Source organism: Oreochromis aureus, linkage group 3 (assembly GCF_013358895.1).
Source record: "Oreochromis aureus strain Israel breed Guangdong linkage group 3, ZZ_aureus, whole genome shotgun sequence".
Taxonomy (NCBI): Eukaryota; Metazoa; Chordata; class Actinopteri; order Cichliformes; family Cichlidae; genus Oreochromis; species Oreochromis aureus.
In genome coordinates, this window is record NC_052944.1 from 30387141 (window position 1) to 30395622 (window position 8482).

Genomic DNA, 8482 nt, shown 5'->3' on the forward strand with positions numbered 1-8482 from the left:
CCTAATTGGGACGACCATGAATTTGTGTCCTCACTGTTTGCTACTATTCCAAATTTAAATTCTCACCTTTTAATAATGGGAGGAGATATGAACTGTGTTATTGATCCATCATTAGATAAATCTAACCCTCGTTCATCTGCGTCGAAAATGTCCCAGGCTTTTGTTACATTTATGAACCAATACGGCTTTGTTGACCCATGGCGTTTCGCTCATCCAACTGTAAAACAATACTCTTTTTTTTCTCATGTGCATCGTACATTTTCGCGAATAGATTATTTTCTGATAGATAAAAAGCTTATTTCTGAGATTGTATCTACTCAGTATCTACCAATAACGGTATCAGATCATGCCACAGTGGTATTAGATCTTCATTTTACAATGAAGCCAAAGAGATTTAGATATTGGAAGCTAAATCCTCTCTTGCTGGCGGAGACCAACTTTTGTAAATACATTTCTGAGTCGATTACTTTTTTTTTGTGAAACTAATGAAAATAATGAAACTTCCCCATCCATCCTATGGGACACTTTAAAAGCCTATATTAGAGGTAAAATTATCTCTTTTACATCTTATTCTAATAAAATACGTGAGATCACAGCAGAAAGAGTTGGAGAAGGCCATAAAAGAGATAGACAATTCTATCTCTCTTACAAATACACCTGATCTTTATAAAGAGAGAATAAGACTTCAAACAGAACTAGACATCCTTCTTACTTCAGAAGCTGAACAACTTCTCCGTTCTCGAGGGTTAGTATATGAACATGGTGATAAAGCTGGCCGTCTCCTGGCACAGCAACTGAAGACTAAAACCGCGTCAAATCAAATTATACAGATTACTGATGATTTAGGTTCAGTATCTTCAGATCCAGATAAAATTAATGATACTTTCAGATCTTTCTTTGTTCAACTTTATAAATCAGAATCTTTCATAGATGAAAGTCAATTAAACACTTTTTTTGAAAAATTGGATCTACCTAAAGTTTCATCTGAAAATAACTTAAAGTTAGACGCCCCTATTACAATTTCAGAAATTAAAGATTCAATACAATCAATGAATAGTGGTAAATCGCCAGGTCCGGATGGCTACCCGGCCGAGTTTTATAAAGTTTTCTCAGATCAGTTAGCCCCACTTCTACTGGAAATGTTTAATTATTCGTTCGAACAAGGAACTCTGCCACCTACACTCATGCAAGCCACTATTTCCTTAATTTTTAAAAAAGGCAGAGACCCACTGAGCTGCACATCCTATCGGCCAATATCACTCCTCCCAGTAGACATTAAAATTCTTGCAAAAATCCTAGCCCGACGACTAGAATCGATTATGCCCTCAATTATTTCAGAGGACCAGACGGGATTTATAAAAGGAAGACGTTCATACTCTAACATAAGAAGACTTCTTGGTGTTATTCTCTCTCCATCATCCACTAACGTTCCAGAAGCCATAATATCTCTTGACGCCGAGAAAGCCTTCGATAGAGTGGAATGGGCATTTCTCTTTTTCTCTTTAAGAAAATTTGGTTTTAATAATAATTTTGTTTCATGGGTCAAATTACTCTACTCTTCTCCTTGCGCCTCTGTCTGTACAAATAATCAACGTTCCACTCCATTTCCACTTTCTCGGGGGACAAGACAGGGGTGCCCACTCTCCCCGTTATTATTTGCATTAGTGATTGAACCACTCTCAGTAGCTTTAAAAAAGGTGAAAGGATTAGGAGGGATTGATAGATGGGGTATAAAACATAAAGTGTCGCTCTATGCAGATGATTTGCTTCTTTATGTGAATGATCCTCTACTAAATATCCCACACATTTTATCAGTATTAGATTCTTTCGGACATTTATCAGGATATAAGCTTAACATCTCCAAAAGCGAATACTTTCCAGTCAATCAAATGGCTGCGGAGATACCTACATCAACTATACCCTTTAAAATGGCTAATTCGGGGTTTAAATATCTTGGAATTGCAATCTCACGATCTCTGAGATTAATGCGGGAACAGAATATTACTTTACTTACAATGAAAGTTAAGTCTGACCTCCAAAGATGGAACTACCTACCGCTGTCTTTAGCTGGTAGGATCCAAATTATTAAAATGAATGTATTATCTAGATATCTATATGTATTTCAAAGTTTGCCTATTTATCTGCCTAAATCATTTTTCAGAGCTATAAATGACGCTATATCATCATTCATTTGGGCCGGTAAACGTCCAAGGGCTAGTCGCTTGCTTCTTTATAGGGATAGATCAGCTGGAGGATTAGGACTGCCTAATTTAATTGGGTATTATTGGGCATCCAATATGTATAATATATTATTGTGGTGTACGTCTCCCCATATTAATTGGTGCCAGAGTGAAGCGGCCTCCTGTTCCTCGTCATTACGTGCTTTAGCATGTGATACCTCACAATCATCCCTACTAAGCCGGTCTTCCAATCCAGTTGTCACCGAAACATTAAAATTTGGTCACAAATAAGACGCCACTTTGGTTGGCTTAGCCTCCTCTCGCAACCCCGATCTGCAACAATCACTTATTTGTGCCAGCAAAGATGGACTTAAGATTCTCTGTTTTAGAACATAAAGGACTTGGTACTCTAGGTGACTTATACGTAAACGATGTTTTGCAAGTTTTAATGAATTAGTTACTCACTTTAATCTTAATAAATCTGATTTGTTTCGGTACTTCCAGTTGCGAAACTTTGCAAAAAATGTTCAACCTTATTCCCACAAATCCCAACTTCCAGTGGAATAGATTTGGTTCTCAGAGCCAAAACTTTGGTAAAGGGTCATATTTCTTACCTTTATAAACTAACTTTTCACCTAGTGAATCTCTTTTATACAGGACCAAGATGAAATGGGAGTCAGAACTTCATATAAGTTTTTCTGAGTTGTTCTGGAAGGGAGCGGTAAGGGCCATTAACTCATCTTCTAGCTGTGCCAGACTTTCATTAATACAATTTAAAGTTTTCCACAGATTACACTACAGTAAAGAAAAACTGTCAAAATTATACCCAGATAAATTTGATGATAAGTGTAACAGATGCTCACAAATACCTTGCAATCTTACCCATATGTTCTGGGCGTGCCCTAGGCTATCTGAATTTTGGCATCAATTCTTCAAAATAATCTCGGATATATTGAGTATAAAATTGACTCCGACTCCACATATTGCTATATTCGGCAAACCACCAAACAACCTTCAAACTACAGCTATTCAAAATAACATTATTGCCTTTGCTTCTCTCATTGCTAGAAAAAATTTTTGTTGTTGTGGAAATCATCTCACCCACCATTAATTAAAGTCTGGCTACAGGATATCTTAGGACTCTTAAAATTGGAGAAGATAAAATTCTCCATCAGAGGCTCATCTGATAGATTTTTTACTTACTGGAAACCATTACTTAAATACTTAGAAAAGGTACCAGCACGAGATATCTCTCTGTAATCCACCATAGGACGATGTACAAATTTTTCTGCTATTCCTGGCAGTGGTTGTTTTACCGTATAAAAATACTCTATTTAAAAGATATCCCAGCATTATTAATTGGTTTCGATGAAGAGCAAGTAATCACTAACACAAATATTGTTACTATTGTTGGTTAAGATTTATATTAATATTGATTAATGTTAAGACCTTATTTTATGTTGGGTTTTTTTTTTGTTTTTTTTTTTTTTTTTTCTCTTTTTTGGGGGGTAATTCATTTTCTCTGTAAAATATTTATCTTTTCATTATTGGGAGAGAGCGGGGGTATTCATGTATATAGGTATTTATCTCATTTATGTTTTGTGTATGCTATAAAAAGAAATAGAAAAGATTATTATTTCTATATGTAATTATGTGTTTTATGATAGTTCGGTATTGAAAAATAAAAATGGACACAAGTGAAAAAAAAAAAAAAAAAAAAAAAGAATTTGTCAGAACATGCATGATTTGTCAAAACACAATGTACAAGGAATCTCAGACCAAAGAGAGGTCATTTTCCACACCACCTCATCCTTTCCACACAATCCACATGGATTTTATTGAACTAAATGAATGCCAAGGCTCAAAATACGCTCTAGTGATCATAGACGTATTCTCAAAATGGCCAGAAATCTATCCAGTAAAGAAAGCAGATGCCATTTCAGTAGCAAAATGCTTATGTAACCATTTTATTCCAACATATGGCATCCCCACTCTGATAAGATCAGATAATGGGACACACTTTGTCAATGAGGTAATCAGCAAAGTCTCTGAAGCACTAGGATTCAGCATCAAATATCACTGTGCTTATCATCCTCAAAGTGCCGGCCTAGTAGAAAGGACAAACGGCACAATAAAACAGAGGCTTAGAAAATGTATGGAAGAAACAGGAAGGCCGTGGCCAGAGTGCATAGGCCTAGTAAAAATGTGGATGAGATTAACACAAGGTTCACAAAACTTACACCTTTTGAAATCATTCATGGCAGACCATTTCCACTGCCAATCACAAGTGAACCTTTAGATAAATCAATCAGAGAAACTACACTAGCAGAATGGATGTCGAAGCTACTAGAAAACAAAGATATTGTTTTGAACAATAAACTGCCTTCTGAATCTTCTCCAGTATCTTGCAGGTTGAAGCCAGGTGATTGGGTCCTGATTCGAGTTCTCCATAGAAAGAATTGGAGCTCGCCCGTTGGGAAGGCCCATACCAAGTGCTTATCACCACACCAACTGCCTGTAAGATAGCAGAGAGACCATCTTGGATTCACCAAAGCCACTGCAAGAAAGTGAGTGACAGCCCAGACTCATAGGCGCCGGCACCCCTACCTTCAGGTGATCTGACTGGTGAAGGGAGGGCTGATCGGGTATATCCCGCCCTCTGCTTCTTGCCAGTAGTCTACTCACCTGAGGATCTAGGTGTGTTTGGTCGCCATGAAGACTCCTGTTGTCCTCGTGGCTGTCCTCCTACTCTCAGCAGGACTCCTCATGTTTCTAGAGGATGGTACAGAAAACGAACAGCACCATCTACGGACGAGATGGACGCATGACAATTCACACCTCCGTGACATGACACAAGACCACATTCACCCATGGATGAATAACGCATGGTACCGCTTCGTTACATGACAGAACTAAGGGAGAGCCTAATAACACTGCATGTTACGTCTGCTCCCACATGCCATGCACTTCAACACATCCCACTTTTTATGGAAACTACATGAATAAAACACAAGCCAAGTGCGCTGCCAGCTTCATGGGCATTGGCTATCAACATAAGAAAATCATCATTGATGAGACAAGCTCTGTCATCTATGCGCTTAACCTTCTTTAGTATGTTTCAGGGACCACCCCAATACGAGGTAATCACCGTCGAAAACGCTGGACTTGACAACGGAACGTGTGACCAGCTCTTCTGGATCAACTTCAACGTGACGAATCGGAACACGTCCATTCACTTCCCAGTGTTCTTGGACCAAACCCCAGGGAAGAACCACTCCATGTGCTACCGACAAGACAACGGTAACAGACCCCTAGGCGACACCACCAACTGTAACCAAACCACAGCCAACGGAGAGGGCGCACCTGTAAACACGTCCGCCAGCAACGGCACCTACTGGGTGCAGGGAATGGCCTGGCTGTGTGGACAACGTGCCTACTTCATACTGCCACCGGATGGACGGGCACCTGTGCCCCAATCTTCATTTCAGACCACACCTTCAGGATGTCAGCTGTAAATAGCTCTCAGACTACAAGACAACGACGAGACGTCTCCACACTACAACCACATGATCCCATCTATGGCAGTGATGTGCCAGAGGAATTTAAGCTTTGGACCACCGGACAAAAGGTCCTCCACTCACTGTTTCCATGGGTGGGCACCGGAAAGAACATGTTAAGAATTGAAACTTTGGATTACCGCTTTGGACTGTTCCTGAATGCCTCATGCAAAATCAACAATCAACAAAATGAAGAGATTGATGCCCTGCGCATAACTGTGATGCAAACACCGAGTCGCACTGGACATGATTCTGGCTGAGAAAGGAGGACTCTGTATACTCTTTAACAACACATGCTGTACATACATTCCAGATAATGTTCACTCTTCCAACATGACCGACGCCTTACGCACGCTGAAACAACTCAGGAACGCTCAGCAACAGGACTATGTCACAAACACTGAGGATTGGCTTACCTGGCTGTTGAGTGGTTCCTGGAAATCTCTTTTAATAAAAGGACTGGTTTTTGTAGGAGTTCTTCTACTCCTACTCTGTTGTTTTACTTCTTGTATTTTGCCATGTGTACAATCAATGATTAATAAAGTTGTTGCAGTTCATGTGCAGGCATACCTGACACTGCCCATGGACGAAGATGATGATGATCCCCCTGACACTGAAATGCTGTGATACACCAATGTATGACGTGCTGATTAAAAATGCGCTGCAAGAAATCATGCACAGATAATAAACCAATGGTGTTTTAACTAGTGTGAAAGTTAAACAACAGGAGGGAAATGTGAAAAGATTTTGTTTATTATTCAAATATGCTTTGCTTGTAACTGTGTAAACTCTGAATGACGACTCACCCTGATAAAACATGAAACCTTGCCTATGCTTATCAAATGCCTGTGAAGACAAGTTCCTGTGCAAAGAGCAACGGAAAATGCCACTTAAGCAGACGTTTAGTATAGTACGGACAGAATGTTTAGTAAGATATGCATTTGTCAGTTAAGCAATCTATATTCTGAGAACAGGCGGAGACTGCCTCCGTCTGCTGTGTAACCTACATGCCTATATAAACTGCAATAAAGAAGAGTACTGGTGTGACTCTCATTAGAGACGTTCACCCCATGTACATGTGATTGTTTATATTGTCTCACTGTGTCTCTGTTTTACTTTGGCAGCCTTCTATTTGGGAGATTTTCCCTTAACATCGTGCAACAGCTTTTTTGACCTTACACCATGAAGAAAACTTTGACAAGCGGTCTGAAAGAGTCACTTGTTCTGCAGACTCCAAATTTAGTGCTTGAACCCTTTTAACTTCAGGGGCTCCAACTGGGATTTCTGGGATTACCTCTGGTGATACCTCTTTCTCCCATAAGAACTTGGGTCCAGTAAACCAGTTCGATGTCAGAAGCTTGCTTGCACTAGAACCTCTCGATGCAAGGTCTGCAGGATTCTTGTCAGTAGAAACATATCGCCACTGCTGAGGAGTTGTACTGAGATGTATTTTCTGAATCCTATTTGATACAAATGTGTGGAAGCGACGTGCCTCGTTGTTAATGTACCCCAGTACAACCTTGGAGTCTGTCCAGAAGTATTCATCAATCCCTGAAATTCCCAGTTCTTCCTTTAGAGTATTGCTTGCTGCAACTGATACAACAGCAGCAGTCAGTTCTAACCTGGGGATGGTCACAGCTTTGATTGGAGCAACTCTGGACTTTGCCATAATCAGAGCACAATGAACAGTTCCATTTTCATTCACATGTCTCAAATATGAGCACTGGCCATAACCATACGTGCTTGCATCAGAGAAGTGATGTAGCTCTCTCTTTGTGACCTTTCCAAAGTCAGCTGGTACATAGCATCGGGGTATGGTGATTTTATCCAAATTTGCCAGATCACTCTTCCAGGATCTCCAGACTGGTTGCAGTTTACTGATGAGTGGGTCATCCCAACCTGTACCATGCCTACACATTTCTCGAAGAACCCTTTTCCCAGTTAGCAGGAAAGGAGCAATAAGCCCAAGTGGGTCATAAAGAGAGGCAACAGTGGATAGTATACCACGCCTGGTTTCTGGTTGGTCCTTCAACCGGGTATGGAACCTGAAACTGTCTGACTCAATGTGCCAGTGGATTCCTAAGGCTCTTTCCATCCTTCCACCAAAGGAAACGTAGGTAGTCTCTATCCGCTTCGCGCACATGAAACTGATGAAACATCCTTTCGATGTCACACATCAGAGCAACATGGTTCTGTCAAAATCTGATAAGAACACCAGTTAGAGTATTTGTCAAATCTGGGCCTGACAGGAGATGATCATTTAGGCAAGTTCCCTTGTACTTAGCCGAGCAATCAAAAACCACTCTGAGCTTCTCTGGTTTTTTGGAACGATAAACTCCGTGGTGTGGAATATACCATGTTTCACCTTCCTTCTCTTCACAGAGAACTTCTTCAGCATCATTGTTTTTAATTACTTCATTCAAAAACGCTATGTAGTGAGTCTTGTAGTTCTTGTTGTTCAGCAGCTTTCGTTTGAGATGGTTGAGCCGGATGATAGCTAACTGCTTGTTGTTGGGAAGGTAGGGTCTCTCTTTAAAAGGGAGAGGCATCTCATAGTGACCATGGGCATTCATGTAAATGCTTTCCTTTAGCATATTCAGGAAGAGGATGTCATTTTGAGACACTGTTCTGCTGTCCTTGCTGATGTCCTTAAAGTCAGACTCAAGTACTTTAATGGCATCAGATGGCGTCACTGGAGGAAGCTCTTTGACAGTTACTCTATGGCATATGTTGGCGACAGGAGGA

General features: G+C 40.2%; 1 protein-coding gene across 1 annotated transcript; it reads right to left on the reverse strand.

The window, feature by feature from the left end:
• Positions 1–6884: 6884 nt before the first annotated feature.
• LOC120433570 lies at positions 6885–7832 on the reverse strand. Its single transcript, XM_039599954.1, has one exon. The coding sequence runs from the start codon at positions 7830–7832 to the stop codon at positions 6885–6887; it is 948 nt and encodes a 315-aa protein (XP_039455888.1).
• Between the last annotated feature and the right edge of the window lie 650 nt (positions 7833–8482).